Consider the following 20,346-nt stretch of genomic DNA (forward strand, 5'->3'; position numbering starts at 1 on the left):
CTTGAGGCAACAGATGTAACAGCCATTCACAAGTTTTATAGAGGCCTTAAAACATTTGTTTTTCTGAACGATAAATTCTCACCTTTCACCTTAAAATGATGTGAATAAAAGGAGTATTGTTTCAGTAATCAAGTTGAATCGTAATAAACATAACATGCTTAAAAGCACATATGTTGACATTACTTGATCATTATCTTCAACAAATGATTCATACATGCCTCTCACTTTGTACAGCAATGTGGCACAAGAGATATGACATTTACTACTAGAAGGCTCAAAGATCGTGTTCATGTTTTGGAACCTACAATATAAACAGTTGAGATCACGGACACTAACCTTTTTTACAAAGCCTTGCTAACAGACATAAAATTCATAGTCTTAAAAAGGTATATTTATTTATGTGGTTCATTTTATCTGTGCATTCCCAACAACAACAACAAAAATAATTGTCCTTATTTAATTTATCAAACCCACAGCTGCATATGCATCAAGGCCCTCCTTTTCTGTAAAAGATTAACAACTATAACATATAGTAAACAGATTAAAGGTTTCTAGTAAAGAGGTGAATGGAATTGATTGGTCAGATTCCAGTGCTACTAGTTGTCGTGAAGTAATATTGCAACGTGAACTTGTTGGCTGCTAACAAGCATTTCTACGCCCCATTACAGTATCATCAGCATTCCTTCCAAGAACATAATAAAACCCGGATCCACCAATGATTAACTCCTCTTAAACTCTACAAAACTCTTGGACATGTACCATATCATAGATCCAAAGACTTCAATGGCCTGCAACAAAACGCTACTTATAATAAGAATAATTTAGTTAACTTAAAAGCCCTATTTTTATATTCAGTTGAACTTTTGCTGTACACTGATACAGTATACACAAACATCATGGAGTAGCTATGCAATATGCGCCACTTACATAACACACAAACAAGCAAAACAGTTCTTATAACATATGCAGTCAACTTAAAATAAAAAAAGCTATTTAAAGTCTTTGGGTAATCCAAATAAACATCCCTTTCTACAATGGATTCTTTCCTGTCCACTTTAGCTGCAGGTCAAATGTATGTTGTGTGCAGCTTCATTTGGAGGGTTCACCCAGCAGATGGACAATGAGCTCATAGGTGGACAGCACTATGGCGGTGTTGGGGATCTGTCTGATGAGCTGTGGAATGAGTCCTCTGTAAAAAGCTGCATATCCCTCTTCCACCGCCACTAGGCGCGCCGTCTGAAAGAAGTACTTGTATTTGCTTCCTTCTTCTCTTAGTCTTGTCCGAATTACCTCTGCAAAACACACCAAGAAATGTTGGTTATTAAAAATGAGGAGACGTAGATGTTTCTGTAAGTCCTTACTCTTAAATTCTTATAAAGAAAATTAAGGAATTTTGATTAGTATTTTAAATAAAAAGCTTTTGTAAAAAAAAAAAATTAAAAAAAAAAATTCAATCACTATTGATCAATTTCATGCATCCTTGCTTAATGAAACATTATTACGGTATTTTTTTTAATCTTACGGAATCCCAACTTTCCATTGGTAGTATAGAAATAAGATTTAAAAATAAATAAAATAACTTTTTTTTCATTACATGTATACACTACCATTCAAAAGTTTGGAGATGGTAAAGATTTTGTAAATTTTTTTGAAAGAAGCCTCTCATGCTCACCAAAGCTGCATTTATTTAATAAAAAATTATACATCAACATTATTAATATTGTGAAATATTACTACAATTTGAAATAACGGTTTTCTATTTTAATATATTTTAAAATGCAATTTGTTCCTGTGATGACAAAGCTGAATTTGCCATTACTCCAGTCTTCATATCACATTATCCCTGAGAAAAAATAAAGTAAAAAATAAAGTAAAAAGTCTTTACTGTCATGTTTAATTAAAATCAATTACTTTTTTTCTTTTTCTTTTAATTTTAGGGTCAATTATAACCAGTGTTGGGGAAAGTTACTTTTAAAAGTAATGCCTTACAATATTGCATTACTCCCTAAAAAAGTAACTAAATACGTTACTTAGTTACTTTTTATGGAAAGTAATGTGTTACATTACTTTTGCGTTACTTTCACGTTACTTTTTAAATATGAGCAGGGCTTGATTGTTTTTAATATAAGAAGTTCTATTTATAGCAAATGTAAAAGCCCTTTCACACCAAAAAGTGTAATAAATAAACCTCAGGCTGAAGGAAAAGTAAATTCACGTCTGTACAGTAGAACACAGGAGAAGAAGGTTCAACACTCTTCAGCAATAAAAAAAAAACAATGAAGCACAATTGTTAGTTTATCTAAAGTCATTTTTTAATTATTAGTATGGTTGAACTGGATCATTAAAGGCCAGCAGCAAAGACACTGTTAATAAAATGGGAATAGATACATTTGTGTTATTTAATATATTTAGTTATTGCAGGTTTGCGTCATATTCTGAGTTTGCATTTCACTGTTTTGATTAATTTTGATGAATACTAAATCTGTTTTGTTTTTTGTTTTTTTTGTGAGTGGGATGAATTAATGCACATTCACATTTAGTCTAGAACTACAGTAACATCATGTTCACACAGCGCACACAACGCCTCCATACTTCCGATTTCTCCCAATATGGGAACAGGAGGCTTGTCAGTCAAAAAATGGGAATACAAAGTAACTGGCGTTACTTTTTTGAAAAAGTAACTCAGATATTTTTTTGTAAATTAAAAAGTAATGCGTTACTTTACTAGTTACTTGAAAAAAGTAATCTGATTACGTAACTCGCGTTACTTGTAATGCATTACCCCCAACACTGATTATAACCCGGGCGTGTTCTTCACATGTTTTTTTTTTTAGCAATTCATCCCAATAGGAATAACTGCATGTTGTTGTAATGACATGCAACATGCAACTAAAACTTGCCTAAATTCATATTAGTTTTTTTTAAACCATCAAAATGTTATTTCACTGTATTTTTCATGCACTCCAAGTCCTGTTGTAAAAGTGCAAGTCTTTCTTCTAAAGAGGAAGCAATCTATGTTTATTTTTAGACAGACTGGCTGATGCTGGTTTACACTGGCTGACAGGTAATAACAACCTACCATGTGGATAGGCTATGCAGGAGGCACAACCCTTGGCAAATGCAGCAGCAGCCATGAGGCCCAAGAAATCTGAAGCCCCTTTTTCTGTGTCCGTGTCAGGTGTGGTGAACCGACTCTGTGCTAGGTACTTCTTCAGCGTCTCGTAAATAAGGAAGCAGATCATGGTCTCTGAGATGCCGGCATACGATGCTGTCAGGCCCCGGTAAAAACCTCGCATGCCTTCAGTCTTGTACACGTACCGCGCACATTGTAACGCGTTCATTTTCTTCTCCCCACGTGCCCTGGAGGACATCGAGACAGTCTGTCAGGTGATCATGAACAAATGGATTACAAAGGTCAAGAATTTAGCACGATTAACGTTGAGGTAACAGTTATGGTTTCAAAACCTAGTTTAGGCACTGAATACTAAAATCAAGGCCAAAGACTTTGAAAGGTACATTTTCAACTTTAATTTGCAATGCACAAACCTAGTTTGCGTGCAGAGTGGGAGGGAGAATTAAATGCCAGACTATTTTCAGACTGTACCAGTTGACATACTTTTCTCATCTGACAAACAGTTAACCGTCGGCTCTCTTTGTAGAGCAAATATAGAACATGCCTGCTAAGCCCAGATGGCTGTGTCAAGGTGGTTATTTGCACAGTAGCAGACTGGATCACATGCTAATCATCAGGACATTTGCGTAACAGAAAGACAGTGCTCTGTATGTCTCCCATCCTAAAAAACTCATTATCCTCACGTTATCGGGGATGTGTCTGATACAGATGCGTGTCATGCCCTCATGCAAGTTCCCTGTTGTGAGTAAAGCAGGGTGAAAGTCTACAGCATTAACATACTTTCTCTCAAGCTGCATTCTTGTTTTGACCATCCAGACAGGATTCATCAGGGAGTTTGTGACAAATGCTGTAAGAAAAACAATGCAATTAGGGAATCAAACAACCACTTTTTTCTTTGAAAGCATCATAAACAGTAAATAAATAAATACAGTTAATAAATTAATAAACAGTTTATAAATAAATTTCCCTCAAGTCCTGGGAAATGTTATCAGCAATGTTGCTTAAGTGTTTTTTTCTAACAACCATAAGGCATCACCTGCAAAGCCAGCTGAGGACATGTGGACAATTCCACTGTTTGGGACAAAGATGCCATTGAAAGTCTCTTTTGACTTTGAATAAGCTGCAAAGTAGATCGCCCTGAAGAATAACAGAAGGAGAACAGAATATCAGTGCCTTAACTCTGTTGAACTCAAAACCCCCTGCTTCCTCTCCACGAATGACAGTGCAGAGTTCATTTCAACATGAAAAAGGGCTGTTCGCACGAAAGGCTGCCAATGTTTTATCAAGCCATACAGCTTGCAGTGAGAGTTCCTGACAGTGCTGTCCTTTCTTTTTTTTTAATGTCTGGAACAGACTGCACAAGAGTGGACTAAACACCCAGATCTAATGCCATAATGACTGTGGGGAAAAACGACAACATTTTCAGAGAACAACTACAGTGAAAAAAAATTTCTAGACTGCTTAGAATTAATTTTAATGTAATTTATAAATATATAATACTCACTACTATTAAGAATTATCACTTTTTTTTTTAACTTATCTAAACATCAACTACTTTTCCTAATACAAATGAACATTACAATAAAAGGTACGATGTTAGGGAGAAATTTAGTATAATATTATATTACAGTATTATTATTATTATGTATATGCTACTTTTTCTTTGTTTAAAGTTACAAGGAAAGGCACTGTTACTGTTAGAAGTCTATATTTTTAATTAATTATTATTGGACTGTATCCAACAAAACATCAGCGCTTGGTCATAAATTACTGTTTTACACCTTGTCAATATTCATGTCACTAAGGAATGATGCAAACACAGTACTGACAATTTTACATGACCATTTCACTACTGGAAATATTCTTGTAACAGGAAATAGAAGAACTCAATATTTAAAATGACAGACCTCTGATGTTGATAAAAATAAAAAAAGTATGCATGTATATATTATGTCCGTATGTTGAAAATGACCTGTAGAGTGGGTCATGTATAATTGAACCTTGACTTGCACAAAACTGAATTACCATTACCTTGAAGGTGCAACACCAACAAGATTTGGACCCAATCCTCTGAATAGAGATTTTGGTCCCTCTTTTTCTAGAATTGACCTGATGAGGAAAGAGGTATGACATTTAAACAGATGTAACATTACTGTGTGTGGCTTTTTATTTCAGTCAGATTGCACAAGACCAGTTAACAATACACTTACACAGCTTATTTTGAACAATGCCATTGTGCTGCAAAACTAGTGACATCTTTACACACATCCATTTCCTTTATAATCCACTCATATGAAACAAAAGCCTCTTTTTCAGATAAATACTGAATGTCGACAGTAATGAATCATGCTTCTCATAAAGTGACTTTCCAGAAGTTCTGTTTGTCATTACAGATTGATAATATATCACTTCCTGAAAGAAAAATCCATTCAAACATCTACTTCAACACTTTTTTTACAACACAAAAAATGAGTCACAGGGTAAATGCTTCCTCAAGAAGAATAAAAGGTCAGACATTGTGCCCTTTTTCCAAGTTAGATATTGAACAATTAGACTAAACTGAAATGTCTCTCTTAAGGGTTTGGAAGTCACGTAGACCCGTACACTCCCAAAGATATGCTTAGTCAGGGACACCTTATATTTGCTGCTAGTAATCAGAGCACAACAAGAAGGCATCATGTGACATGACGGTTCCTGAGAGCAATGCCATGCTGTGCCCAATCATCCAAAATAGATATTCACAAGGAACACTTACAAACTCTTTTGCCTTAACATAAGGCAAACCCTGCTCTTTATCATCATCAACTGCAACAGCTAACTGCAGGATAAGAGCAGCTTTAATCTGCTTCATTTAGAAGATCCAATCCAGTTGCTAAATGCATCCACACATAAGACTTCAGACATCAAACGGTGCCGTCCCACAGGGGTTTCGGATCTACGCTCAGGCACATTAACATTCAGGGTGGATGACTACGTAATACAGTTTGTACTTCCTTGCTTACCGTAACACTTGTAGCAAGCCAGGGGTGACGGGTCCTGGTCTAATGACGCCAGCACCGTTGAATGCACCCAGCTGGACCTGGAAAACAGGTCTGAGGGTGAGGCCAGATGACTGTAGTCTGGTTTTTAATACCTCCAGGGGGCAGGTCATGATGGCACCTACAGTTCCACCACACCTGTGGAGAGAATAAATACTTTTATTCAGCAACTATTAATTAAAAATGGATCATATGGAACAATGAATATTTATAATGCTATAGGAGATCATTTCAAATAATAAATTACTTTCTTTTCATCAAAGAATCATGAAAAAATCCCCAGAAAGGTGAAGCAGCACAACTATTTTCGACATTGATAAAATGTTTTTAGAGCATCAAATCAGCATATTAGAATGATCTCTGAAGGATCACTGAAGACTGGAGTAATGGCTGCTGAAAATTCAGCTCATATTCACAATAGTATTCTTTTTACTGAATAGATACAAGTTGAAATAAAGTGAATTCACAAGAATAATGCAACCTTAAAGGGTTAGTTCCGCCAAAAATGAATATTATGTAATTAATGACTCACCCTCGTCATTCCAAACCCATAAGACCTCCGTTCATCTTCAGAACACAGTTTAAGATATTTTAGATTTAGACCAAGAGCTTTCTGTCCCTCCATTGAAAATCTATGTGCGTTACACTGTCCATGTCCAGAAAGGTAATAAAAACATTATCAAAGTAGTCCATGTGACATCAGAGAGTCAGTCAGTTAGACTAGTTCTTGAAGCATCGAAAATACACTTTGGTCCAAAAACAACGGTTGAACCAGTTCACCAAATCCAACTGAATCATTTGAAAAGATTCGCGTCTCCAATAAGCATTAATCCACAAATGACTTAAGCTGTTAACTTTAACGTGGCACTCCCTCGGAGTTAAAATAAAACAATATCCCGGAGTAATTCATGTACTCAAACAGTACACTGACTGAACTGCTGTGAAGAGAGAACTGAAGATGAACATCGAGCCGAGCAAGATAACGAATGAAGGATTGAATCGTTCTTGAGTCAAGAACCGGTTGCATCGGTTTTCGGATCACCAGTACACTGAACTGAGAATCGTTTCTGTCAGACGCGTCTGATTCGAGAACCGAGGAGTTGATGATACTGCGCATGTGTGATTCAGTGTGAAGCAGACTGACGCACAGAGCGTCTGAACCGACCTGATTCTTTTGGTGATTGATTCTGAGCTAATGTTATGAGCGAAACCAAAGGCTTGAATCAAGGGCAATCATGGCCAATGACGTCATTACGTCGAGCGCAAAAGAACCGGTGAACCATTTTTTTTGGTTCGTGGAAAAGAACCAAACTTCCCATCACTGATCCGTGATCCGAAAACTGATGCAACCGGTTCTTGACTTGAGAACGATTCAATCTTTCGTTCGTTATCTGGCTTGGCTCGGCGTTCATCTTCAGTTCTCTCTTCACAGCAGTTCAGTCAGTGTACTGTTTGAGTACATGAATTACTCCAGGATATTGGTTTGTTTTAACTCAGAGGGAGTGTCAGCCACGTAAAAAAAAGTTAACAGCTTAAGTCATTTCTGGATTAATGCTTATTGGAGACGCGAACCGTTTCAAACGATTCAGTTCGATTTGGTGAACTGGTCAACCGGTTCACTAAGAAGAACCGGTTAAATCCAATGATTCATTCGCAAACCGGATATCACTACACTGCAGTGAACGTGCTCACAACAGATCCGGAAGAGAAGACAATGCTGAATAAAGTCGTAGTTTTTGTTATTTTTGGACCAAAATGTATTCGATGCTTCAAGAAATTCTAACGGACACTCTGATGTCACATGGACTATTTTGATGATGTTTTTATTACCTTTCTGGACAGTATAACGCACATAAATTTTCAATTGAGGGAGAGAAAACTCTCTGACTAAATCCAAAAAATCTTAAACTATGTTCTGAAGATGAACGGAGGTCTTACGGGTTTGGAACGACATGAGGGTGAGTCTTTAATGACATAATATTCATTTTTGGTTGAACCCTTTAAAATTGGAGTGTGACCAAAAAAGGTTGAGGACCTCCAGATTAACTAAACACACACCAAATTGTGATTACAAAATTTGATAAAGGCTGCCGTTACACTTGCTGTTGGAGGTAACACTAAAATCTACTTCAAACTAAACTTTAGATGCAAATATAAGTGTGCGCGTCAGCAATGCTTGTGGACAACCTTTGTGGCTGTTGTATGAGTCCAGAGTATGAGATTGAGGTCAAGGAAAACAAACTGAACTTTATCAAAATGACACAATGTGACGCAGGAGACATTGATCGTGATTCACATTACAAAATAAATGCACTGGTTTAATCTAATCAAACTGAGATGAAGAGCCTGACCATGTAAACAAATGAAAAATGAAAACCACATGTTAACCAACGAATTGGAAAAATCCAGCCCAACCTGTAAGTTATTTTTATAACCCACTAATTACACTTAATCACCTGTTATGTACCATCTTCTAGTGAGACTTGAAGCAAATAAGTTGCAAGAGCTCAATCACAGATCATGTTTTACAGAAGTCAAAACATGTTGACACAGGTCACGGGTTGTGTTAGAGAAGTACAAGACATGGGTAGAGCACAATGTCTCTGACATCAGGACAGCAAATAAGGGACAGATTAATCACAAATCTGTCTAAGAAACATTCAGTTACGAGGGCAGATGTACCTCAACAAAAGCCTTAAGCCCAACACTGATGCAAGTCTCCTCTTGACTTACTTCACACAGCTTGCCTTCTCATCAGCTCACAGAGCACAAAGGGTAATGTTTTTATAACAAACTAGTTTGTAACAGACAAACAATCCTTGGGGCATGATTATATAATGCCCACATTTGAATGAAACGCATGCAGATGTCTGTAGCCTTCACAACAACTCACCTAAATCTAACTAATGTTTAATTGAGCTCAAAACTCTGTTAGAACATTAACAATCTGGCATTGAAATTATTAACTTAGAACTTCAGTTATAGAACCAAAAAAATAACCGGCAACATGCAAAAACTGATGTGGTAACATCCTTCTGTGCCTATAGCGTTCCCCTGATGACATTTACAGGATCCATGATCATAGATTTTTTCTTTTCTGACTTCAGCAAGTTTAACCCAGTAAACATTTTTTTCCTTCTCAATTTTCAGGGTATCCATTGAAAATGTGAAAAGAGGTGAGGAAATTGTATTTTAGCACTAATTAACATTTTTTTAATTATATATATATATATATATATATATATATATATATATATATATATATATGCTGTATTTATTTTCATAAGAAGTTATATTTATTATTAGCTATACAAAATACATTTTAATTGAAAAAAGTTTCTTATAGCCTAATATTAAGAATAAAAACTACACTCCAAGTTTTACAAACTAAAATACTTTGAATAAAAAAAACTCATGTTTTGCCTTCAGTACAATAAATAAAAGGCAGTCTTTTAATTCTGGTGCAACATTTTGACTTTATAATATACATTTATTCATTTAGCAGACGCTTTTATCCAAAACGACTTACAAATGAGGACAGTGGAAGCAATCAAAAACAACAAAAAGAGTAATGATATATAAGTGCCATAACAAGTCTCAGTTAGCTTAACACAGTACATGTAGCAAGGGCTTTTAAATAATAGAATAAATAAAAAGAAAACAGATAGAATAAAAAAAGAATATAGCAAGCTAGTGTTAGAGGTCTTATACACACACACACACTTACATACATACATACATACATACATACATATACACACTCACCAAAAGGATTATTAGGAACACCTGTTCAATTTCTCATTAATGCAATTATCTAATCAACCAATCACATGGCAGTTGCTTCAATGCATTTAGGGGTGTGGTCCTGGTCAAGACAATCTCCTGAACTCCAAACTGAATGTCAGAATGGAAAAGAAAGGTGATTTAAGCAATTTTGAGCGTGGCATGGTTGTTGGTGCCAGACGGGCCGGTCTGAGTATTTCCCAATCTGCTCAATTACTGGGATTTTCACGCACAACCATTTCTAGGGTTTACAAAGAATGGTGTGAAAAGGGAAAAACATCCAGTATGCAGCAGTGCTGTGGGCAAAAATGCCTTGCTGATGCTAGAGGTCAGAGGAGAACGGGCCGACTGATTCAAGCTGATAGAAGAGCAACTTTGACTGAAATAACCACTCGTTACAACCGAGGTATGCAGCAAAGCATTTGTGAAGCCACAACACGCACAACCTTGAGGCAGATGGGCTACAACAGCAGAAGACCCCACTGTGTACCACTCATCTCCACTACAAATAGGAAAAAGGTGTGGGGGGGATGTTTTCTTGGCACACTTTAGGCCCCTTAGTGCCAATTGGACATTGTTTAACCTCTTAACCGTCACCCCCATTTTTGAACATAGTACACTATTCACACTTAAATTGTTATAATTCATAAACACTTTTGAATACAGATCAAAGGCTGGTCTCTTTTTAAAGAAGACAATCTGCGGATTATTGCAGATGTGAAATCATTTCAAAAAATGAAAGCATAAACAAGTTATAGAAGTTTAAATTTACTGTAAATAAATTTATTATTTTATTTTTATTATATTTTATATAATAAATTTTATAAAATATTTTTAATCCAAAATTGCTATAAAATTAAAGCCATATGTCTAAATAAGTTGTGTACCAAATTTGAAGTTGATATAAAAAAAAAATGTAGGTTCATATGCAATTTTGTTTAGGCGTAATACCACAAAAAGCCACCGGGTGCCATTGAAACTCCATTGAATTTTTTGGATGCATTTTTCTGTCACAAATGTATCAATTTCTCTCTCAATATTATGTATTAAAAATAACCACCAAATATGGAATCTTGAGACTCAGACCTTTCCAACGATATGTATTTTGTCAAGATTATGAAAAATTTTGATTCTAAAAGACCGTAATATATTTGGAATATGACCCCCCCACTAAGGGGGAGGAGCACGCTAAAAGATTTTAAAGTACGATTCCCATGGTAACACAGTGTCCAATTTCAAAATGGTTTTCATAGGATGAATTTGGAGTATTTAAGCTTTCAAATGATATATAATTTATGATGATTACTAAAACATGTGATAGGGAAAAAGGAAGCGGAGTAGATTTTTGTGACAAAGGTCATAACTCCTGTTATGATGTACATGTTTTGAGGTGCACTCTTTATAAATTAATCTTTTACTGTTCCTTCATAATTTTTAACAACAAAAAGGGGTCAAATATCTATTAAGGAGTCTTAGACCTTTCCAACGATATATAGTTTGTCATGATTAGATTAGGATATAATTGTAATATATTGAAGTAAATTTAGGCGTCCCGTACAGTTAACAGGTTAAATGCCACGGCCTACCTGAGCATTGTTTCTGACCATGTCCATCCCTTTATGACCACCATGTACCCATCCTCTGATGGCTACTTCCAGCAGGATAATGCACCATGTCACAAAGCTTGAATCATTTCAAATTGGTTTCTTGAACATGACAATGAGTTCACTGTACTAAAATGGCCCCCACAGTCACCAGATCTCAACCCAATAGAGCATCTTGTGCATCCCACAAATCTCCATCAACTGCAAGATGCTATCTTATCAATATGGGCCAACATTTCTAAAGAATGCTTTCAGCACCTTGTTGAATCAATGCCACGTAGAATTAAGGCAGTTCTGAAGGCGAAAGGGGGTCAAACACAGTATTAGTATGGTGTTCCTAATAATCCTTTAGGTGAGTATGTGTGTGTGTGTATATTTTATTTTATTTATATATATATATATATATATATATATATATATATATATATATATATATATATATATATATATACACACACACACAATTGCATAATAAATGAAAATAAAATACAAAAAGATTAGAAAGGTAGTTTTTTTTTAAAGCGTACAATTTGAATATCATTTCACAAACTGTATTTAATTGTTCTTTTAAATAGCAGTCACACGTTAACCTCCAGTCATTACTCTCTAGCACACATGCTCGACATGAGTATGAAGCTCTCTGTCCTTGAAAGAAGCAAGCACTTCTCCAGCCACATTTTATTAAGAGCAGGTGGCATTGAACAGCATGCGCAAAGGCAACGCATTAAAATGCGCACAAAACACATGAATGTTCTCATACTATATTGTGACATACACGAGCGCAAAATGACAATAAATCAATATCAGTCTTAAGGGAGTAGTAGATAAGCACTGATATCAAAATAGGGGTCGCAAGACGTAAATAACTGCGGAACGTCCTTGGATGTATTTATGTAAGGCAAAGAAGCTTCTATTTAAATATTCAAAGGGTATTAAAGCAAACTATCTCTGCGTAAACGGTTATTTAGTTATATCTTAAATCCACATATCACACGCAAATGCACATATTTGACATTTTCATATCAGCACAGAAGAGCCCCCGAGAGATGAGCCTCGTCTCGTGGTGGCTCACACACTGCTGTCTTTGACTAGCTAGACCGAAATAGAGTTTATACGGTCCTGGCACGATTTTACAACCGTTAATAAAAGTGTTATTAATTCCTCTTTTTATTAGTGTTGAGCACTAAACCCGCTCGCGAATTTAAATGATACGTAAAACGCTCCGGTTGCGTGACTGATGCTGCGCCGGCTAGTTACCCCTCTAATGTTAGCTAAATGCTATCAAGAGCTGTCTTCATTTAAACTCCTCGTCGAAATATCACAAATGGGATATTACTAACAGAAAATCGGTCTTAAAAATGCTTTCTCGTCTAAGATGAATGTAACATTCAGTAAAAGTCACTGCAGTGCGTTTAAATCTGCTATCGACCTTATAGCCAGGAAACGTCAACCACAGTTTCTTAAAAGATACGTTAAATAGAAGTAATTTCCACTCACCCCCCTGCGAAGAGATGTAACAGGGTGTCTTTCTGTGCCATTTCAAATAGCCATCGTTCCTCACAAGAACGTTAAACTTGAAATAAAAACCAAACCGTAGTCTCTAGGACGGCGGCCTGATGATGCCCGACAAGCGGCTCCTCTAGCTCTAAACCCGGATAACGCCGAGGCTGAGAACTAACATTACCGTCATGACGCAAGTCATTGGGGCTGGACGTGGGTGTTGTCCATGACGTCACGCCATCGCTTCATCCACAAACAAAACTTTAAAATTAAACCTCTGCAGAATATCATGTGCAACATTCTGCAGTGCATGAAAGGTTACATGCGGATAATTTCGCAGTAAATCATTTTTATTTATTAAATCTATTTCTATTTTATGGATTTATTTCATACATTCTTTAATCCAAAATTACTCTAAAATTCAAATGTATTAATCTTTTCCTATATTCTATGTTTCCAGTATTAATGAACACTCACCAAACTTGGGGAGTCAATTAACCTTATAAGTTTTAAATTTTCTGTTTTAATTTGAAATTATAATGGATATTTGGAGGTACATTAAGCTTTAGTATCTTTAGCTATTTAATAGCTTATGTAACATTTTACAGTATATAAAAGGTTAAATAGCTATAGAAAATAAACAGTCAAGAACTTTTTATTTAGTAAATGCATTTATTTTATAATTTATTTCATCCATCATTACAGTGCCATGTGCTGGTTATATATATATATAGAGAGAGAGCACCCTAATGCATAACTTTGAAAAAATAAACAAGCTAAAATGGTGGAGACTCCTGCAGTGTATCTGTGGTTAATTAAGGAGTGAATATAAAACCATATCCAGCACTCAGGCATGTAAAAAAAAGTAATCGGACAGACAAGCTGCTAGGTGCAACACAGCCTATGAGAAGAGGGGGTGTGTGAGGGGAGGGAGGTACAAAATTCTAACTGCACACTTATTAATATGAACTGGTAAGTGGGTCATTGAGAGTTGTTGACACTGCATTGTTTGCTATTATGCTGGATAAAGAGAAAAAAAACTAAACATCATCACATAATCATCTTGTTGACGACCCCCCCCCCCACACACACACACAGGAAAACATGAAGTTCTCTTTTGATTAGATTTTAAGGCTGAACAGTAGGCCTATATTTATGGCTGACTTATATAAACATCCTGTAAGACTAGTTATTCCAGATGTTTATTCAGTTTGCAGATAGCAAAACTATTACCACTGCTCTTTTTTCAATTCTGATAAATTCTTTGTCCTACATTTATTCTCCTAAATCTAAGACTAAAAACTATAAGACTTAAGTATAGTGACAGTGATGACAGTTCTGTAGGTGTTTCTGGTCACATGCATCTTAATTACAGACAGTCTTGGTAAAACAGTTTACTTACATAACATGACTTGACAGGTGATATTAGGTCATATAGGAAGCATGTAAATGACTGAGATGTCCTGGTCTTTGATTCTGTTCCAGTTTCCTGCAGATTTGGTAGTGAGTTCAGACACTTCATGACATTCATGGTCAGAGTTTTGGCTTCTGGATCAACCAAAGGTACACAACAGGCAACAGACCACTTTTATTGCATAAGCAGGGAAAGTGCAATGGTGCTGCCAGCTAAACCAATACTGGATGTGAGTTTCATGGTTGCATGACACAAGTGGCAATATTTATTCAAGACACATTTAATTAAGTAAGTTGAATGTTGATTAATATTTTCTTGAAAATATTTTAATAAATATTGTTATTTTAAATATATTGCAATATTGTATAAATAAATATGTTTCTTCCCATTTGTCCATTTAGAATGAGACAAGGCTTGATATTCTAAATTATCTATACGCAACATAATAACAGATCAAAATAATAAAAGGACCAAAGAAAGGAGAAAAAACCTGCACAGTAAATTGTAATCATTTTTGTAAAGTTCTTAGTCATTATTGCGTAACAAATAAAACCAAAGAAGTATCATTTAGAATTGCTTACAGAATATATCTTGTGAAAAACACATTAGAGTGTTTTCATTTGAAAACAGATTACACATTTTATTTTCATAACTGTGAAAGAGAGAGTTGTGCATTTATTTTTTGAATGCCCCTGTTCATATTTATTTTGGTATGAGATGTCACAATTTTCTAAGTGTTAAACTGAATTGCAACCTAGTCCTAAATATGTCATCAGTTTTGATATGCTTAGGAAAGGGTTATTAATTAAATTACAACGATTAGGAATTGGTGGTAGAGTATACAATTGGATTTTGGATTTTTTGTTTAATAGGAATATTCAGGTAAGAGTAGGTGCAGAATTTTCTGAGGTATATACAGTAGAGAACGGAACTCCACAAGGTAGTGTATGTAGCCCATTATTATTCAATATTATGATTAACAATATATTCTCAAATATTGACCAGAAAATTGGAAAATCCCTGTATGCTGATGATGGAGCATTATGGTTTAGAGGCCGTAATGAATCTTATGTTAAATCAAAAATGCAAGAGGCAATTAAGGAAGTGGAAAAATGGACAAATAAATGGGCATTTAGATTATCAGTGTCAAAAACACAAGTCATATGTTTTTCAAAAAAGCATAAGATCACACCTGTATCCTTAAAATTGTACTGTCAGCCTCTTGAGCAAATGAAGATTATTAGGTTTCTTGGGATGTGGTTTGATGAAAAACTGACATGGAAGATTCATTTGGAAAAAATGGTTAATAAATGTAAAAAGATTGTTAATATCCTACGCTGTTTATCAGGACAAGCATGGGGAGCAAGCAGGGCATCTTTAAAAAATATATATTGGGCACTAATGAGGTCTGTCTTTAATTATGGGTGTATAGCATATATGTCATCAGCAGAGTCTAATATCAAAACATTGGATGTCATGCAAGCTCAGGCTCTAAGGATATGTAGTGGATCTTTTAAAACATCCCCGGTATCTTCTATGCAATTGGAAATGGGTGAGATGCCTTTGAGGATCAGAAGGGTACAACTGATGTTAGCATACTGGATTAATGTGAAGGGACAAGTTGATAGCCACCCAGCTAAAGCTATCTTAAAAGATTGCTTGGAACATGGAAAGTCCAATTACAAAAGTTTTGGGTGGATTGGCGATGCGAAAGCTGAGAATATTGGGTTACATAAATTACAGTACTGTTCAACGGTTTCAGTCCCTCCTATTCCACCATGGTTTTCCCTATACCAGATGTAGATTTAGGCATTCATAAGGAAATAAAAAGTAAGTCAAAGGAAGTAGCAGTGAGGGATATTGTTAAATATTATCTGGATATGCATTTCTCTGACAATACATTCATATTTACAGATGGTTCTAAGGATCCAAAGACGGGACACGCTGGGTCAGCAGTATATATTCCAAAGAATTGGGTAATATGTCAGGAAAGAATAACAGATAATTTATCAGTATACACAACAGAGCTGGTTGCAATTTTGTTGGCCATGGAATGGGTAGAGGGAAATGAGTTAAATAACTCAGTAATTATATCTGATAGTTATTCAGCTTTAGAAAGCATAAAAACTGGGAAATCTATAAGAAATGATATAATTCATAAAATTTGTATGGTTTTGCATAAGTTAAATGCAAAGGATTTAAAAATCAGGTTTCTCTGGGTACCTGCACATGTTGGAGTGAAAGGGAATGAGGAGGTTGATAAACTTGCAAAACAAACACTGAAACACAATAGAATATTACAAGTTCCATATAGTAAATCTGAAGCTAAAACATTCATTAATGCATATGCAAGATCAAAATGGCAGGAGTATTGGGTGGATCAAGATAAAGGGAGGCATTTATATAATATACAACCAAAAGAGGGTATAGGAAGGACAGAGTGTAGGAGTAGAAGAGAAGAAAGTATAATTACACGGTTAAGAATAGGACACATTGGGCTCAATTCTTCATTGAAGATAATAGGGAAACATCCAACAGGGAACTGCCAATATTGCAGTCAAAACTGTAGAGCATATTTTATTTCAGTGCACAAAGTACAGCCAAGAAAGAAACCAGCTTTTTCAGTCTCTCAGAAGTGTCAATCAGAATAATTTTAATAAGAATAAAGTTATGTTTCTTAGAGACACAGATTTAGCCAGTAGGATTTAATTTTTTTTTTTTAAGATCCAATATCTCCTGATTCACACTCCAGCCCAGTGTATGGCGATAATGCACCGTTAAATTGGTTTGCCAACCGCCATAAAAAAACAAAAGAAGAAGAAGAAATACTTCAATGTCCTAAATATCAGGAAGAAAGACAAAGATTGATGCCGCGTTCCAGGCAACCCGTAACCCGTGTTTTTCCAACCTTCTACCCGTGAAACTGCACTGGAACAGCAGTCAAACCCGTGACTTCCCACCCGTGAACTCGTACTAGATAGTTACGAACTCTGACGTCACATAGCATGCGAAACAACAATGGCAGCCTCTACGGATAATATTGCCTATGGATGCAGTTTTTACGCAAGTGGTGCACGTTAAAAAAACGATTTTAGGACAATATAACATTGCAATAACATTAATAATCTAGCTACAATTGCTTGCGCTCAGGAAGTTTGGCGTGACTTGCCTGGAACGCTATAAAGTCGTGAGTCGTGGTTTGAAATCGTGACTTACGGGCTGAAAAACCTGCCTGGAACGCAGCATAAGTTCACAATTACAAAGAAAACAGTTAAGATTAAACTTAGAAGAAATCCTACAAAGAAGCTCAGGTGAAATATGTTTTAAATATATATTTAGTTTCCTAAGGAATACAGGACTGATTAAAAGAATTTAGGTGAGTTTTTTTTTTTTATTGAAAAGGTTGGAATCCTATACCACACCCCAGTCCAGCAGGTGGCGGTAATGCACTATTAAAGTTAGTTGCCAACCGCCAAAAAAAATTGAAAGAAGAAGAAGACGAAGAAGAACAGATATGTAGCTCGGAACCTTCGAAGGTTAAATTCGTTGTTAGGGGAACCTCCATATTCAATGGACCGGAAGTAGACAGATTCACATTGAACATTTCTGAACTGGCAAGGTAAGTAATCTGATTGGTATTTCTTAAAAGAGTATAAGAGTTGTCTACTTGTTTACAGGTGTATTCATGTCTGAATACTTATCAGGTAATACTAACGACTATCATTTTATGAAGCCTGCTAAAATTTGCTGCTGGTTTGAATGAAAATTGAATGAAAGACTCCTCAAGCGTGAACTGCATAACCCTTGACATTCACCGAGACATTCATGTTATTACATCCTGTGACAAAGTGTTTAGCGATTTTATTAGTTTTACCCTGATTACAAATTTGCTAAGTCTAATTTCTCCTTGGTAAAATATACATTGCATTTGGAAAAACCTTTGGAGTATTTGGGTCTGGAACAAGGGTGAAACAACAGTAGAATATATAAATTTAAAGGCATTTTATAGGTTTATGCTAGCAACCAACCAACAAATAAATAAGTAAATATATATTTATGTATTTGCAAAAAGTTTCCAATACAGCTTTAATGTGAATTTCATATAATAAAGAAAATCTGTAAAAACCATCTCATGGGACATAAAATTTATGTGGTTAAAGAAACACCCATACACAACCCATGTATTTTGTATATTTTTTAGTCCATGATGCTCTTGAGGGTGCAGCGGCCATAGGACTATAAACCATGTTTCTTCCAAGGGTGGTTTCACGACTGAACCTGCTTTCAAAAGTGTCTGGTAAGCTTATTCAATTTGCTGCTAGTAACACACTTTTTATTTTTTTATTTTTTTTAATAATCATTGCACAATGTCCCATACTTCTTTTCTTTTCTAGGTTCATCGCTGAACCAGAGTCAGGCGTTATGCAGTGCTGTGCAACACTGTCATTTTACCCGTTTCAGAGCTCTTCAGTATTCAAACCGATGCTTCACTTCAGCTGCTGACAATAAAGTTCCACCCAAACTATGGACACCTCTTGAGCCAGAGTTAGAGGAGGTTCTTGTGCCCCGTAAGCTTTCAGTTTCACCCTTGGAAAGCTGGCTTTCTCTGCGCTACTCTCTCCCCCCATTGCTGGAGGCTTCACTGCCTCTGGAGGAAGGTGAGATTGTGGGAAAATTCATGGTGCAGCCTCCGTTTGCGGTGCCATCACTGGAGGATGGGGAAAGCACAACACCACTGAACTGCAAGAATGTGCTGCAGATCCGACGAAGGAAGATGAACAGGCACAAATACAAGAAGCTGCTAAAACGGACCAAGTTCCTAAGGAGGAGAGTGAAAGATGTCAGGCGGAAGAAAAAGCAGGTCTGTTATGTTAGTCATCTACACAGCAAGAGCAAATAATGTGTTTATTTTTTTTTGTTATGTGATTTAAAATACAATAAATCAGAGCAGAAGTCATGGCATTAAATGTTGCATACACTACTAAAAATAAATGCCTTCCTCTGAATTTTTGTTTTGCCTTCCATTACAAATATCTTAAATGTTTAATCGAGAAACATTTATCTGATATGCAAATTTAACATAAGGAGGTGTGTTTTTTTGAGAAATCTAGCAAACTTAAGGGAGCTTATGCTAAAAGCATGAAGAAATATCTGTTTGGGGTTTGAAAACTTGTTTTCCTTTTGAAATATGATTTTCTGAGCCCATTGGCAGATATTTGCTCTTGTTTTAATCATTACCTCACTTTGTCACTTTTTAATAATAAACTCTATTTCTCAAAAATTCAAGACTTATTTTGTCATTTTGCTTCAGAAGTGAATGTATCTTGATTTTAAGATTAAGACATTTGCACTGAAAAATAAGACAGAAATACTGAGAAAGACAATACTGATGTATAGTGTTCCATTCAGTTCATTTCTTACATTTTCAGGCTAAGTTTGAAAGAGATCTTTCCCGAATCGTTAGGAGAGCTGGACTGAAGAGAGCCCCAGATGGATGGACAGCACCCCAAGTCTATGTCAGAACGAGTCAGAATAAAAGAGATTAATTAAATGAATAGTTCACTTCCAGAATGAAAATTCTGTCATCATTAACTCACCCAACTGTTCAGATACCGACATTTTTCTTAATATCATCTTTTGTGTGCAACAGAAGAAAGTAACTCATACAGGTTTGGAACTAGTGGAGGGTGAGTAAATGATGACAGAATTTTTATTCTGGAATTGAATGAATCCTTTAAAATGTGTGTTATGTAATGTGTTCATGTGTTTTTTTTATAATTCCTTTCTCTCTGGAGCAAAACCGTGACATCAAATAATAACATTTACTGCATATGTGCCTATTACTGCAATAAAAAGACCTCATCTCCCACCTCT

The 20,346-nt window shown here is 35.7% G+C and overlaps 2 protein-coding genes across 3 annotated transcripts; one reads left to right on the forward strand and one right to left on the reverse strand.

Moving 5' to 3' along the window:
• Window positions 1–376: 376 nt before the first annotated feature.
• LOC132129062 (solute carrier family 25 member 33) lies at window positions 377–13,234 on the reverse strand. The gene is made up of 7 exons (XM_059540484.1): window positions 13,056–13,234; window positions 6,136–6,309; window positions 5,165–5,242; window positions 4,170–4,270; window positions 3,914–3,980; window positions 3,080–3,360; window positions 377–1,292 (listed from the first exon to the last, which is right to left on the reverse strand). The coding sequence occupies exons 1-7, from the start codon at window positions 13,094–13,096 to the stop codon at window positions 1,090–1,092; spliced, it is 945 nt and encodes a 314-aa protein (XP_059396467.1). The 5' UTR covers window positions 13,097–13,234; the 3' UTR covers window positions 377–1,089.
• A 4,740-nt stretch (window positions 13,235–17,974) lies between these two features.
• On the forward strand, window positions 17,975–20,226 carry LOC132129070 (small ribosomal subunit protein mS38-like). 2 transcript variants are annotated; one of them, XM_059540493.1, is made up of 5 exons: window positions 17,975–18,091; window positions 18,177–18,299; window positions 18,674–18,769; window positions 18,867–19,333; window positions 19,902–20,226. In XM_059540493.1, exons 3-5 carry the CDS (start codon window positions 18,718–18,720, stop codon window positions 20,016–20,018), a joined length of 636 nt encoding a protein of 211 aa, XP_059396476.1. In that variant the 5' UTR covers window positions 17,975–18,091; window positions 18,177–18,299; window positions 18,674–18,717; the 3' UTR covers window positions 20,019–20,226. The 2 variants fall into 2 exon arrangements, with proteins under 2 accessions (XP_059396476.1, XP_059396477.1); XM_059540494.1 differs by lacking the exon at window positions 18,177–18,299 and having other exon boundaries at window positions 17,994–18,091.
• Window positions 20,227–20,346: the final 120 nt, after the last annotated feature.

The sequence above is a fragment of the Carassius carassius genome, chromosome 46 (assembly GCF_963082965.1).
Source record: "Carassius carassius chromosome 46, fCarCar2.1, whole genome shotgun sequence".
NCBI lineage: Eukaryota > Metazoa > Chordata > Actinopteri > Cypriniformes > Cyprinidae > Carassius > Carassius carassius.

What these genes read in the sequence shown, in the direction of transcription:
- LOC132129062 (XM_059540484.1), bottom strand. Translation starts at nt 13,096, where the DNA reads ATGGCACAGAAAGACACCCTGTTACATCTCTTCGCAGGGGG. An exon ending in TTACATCTCTTCGCAGGGGG is followed by an intron (nt 6,310 to 13,055) that starts GTGAGTGGAAAT and finishes TTCTCTCCACAG; the next exon opens with GTGTGGTGGAACTGTAGGTG. An exon ending in CTGCATAGCCTATCCACATG is followed by an intron (nt 1,293 to 3,079) that starts GTAGGTTGTTAT and finishes TGTGTTTTGCAG; the next exon opens with AGGTAATTCGGACAAGACTA.
- LOC132129070 (XM_059540493.1), top strand. Translation starts at nt 18,718, where the DNA reads ATGTTTCTTCCAAGGGTGGTTTCACGACTGAACCTGCTTTCAAAAGTG. An exon ending in CCTGCTTTCAAAAGTGTCTG is followed by an intron (nt 18,770 to 18,866) that starts GTAAGCTTATTC and finishes TTTCTTTTCTAG; the next exon opens with GTTCATCGCTGAACCAGAGT. An exon ending in TCAGGCGGAAGAAAAAGCAG is followed by an intron (nt 19,334 to 19,901) that starts GTCTGTTATGTT and finishes TTACATTTTCAG; the next exon opens with GCTAAGTTTGAAAGAGATCT.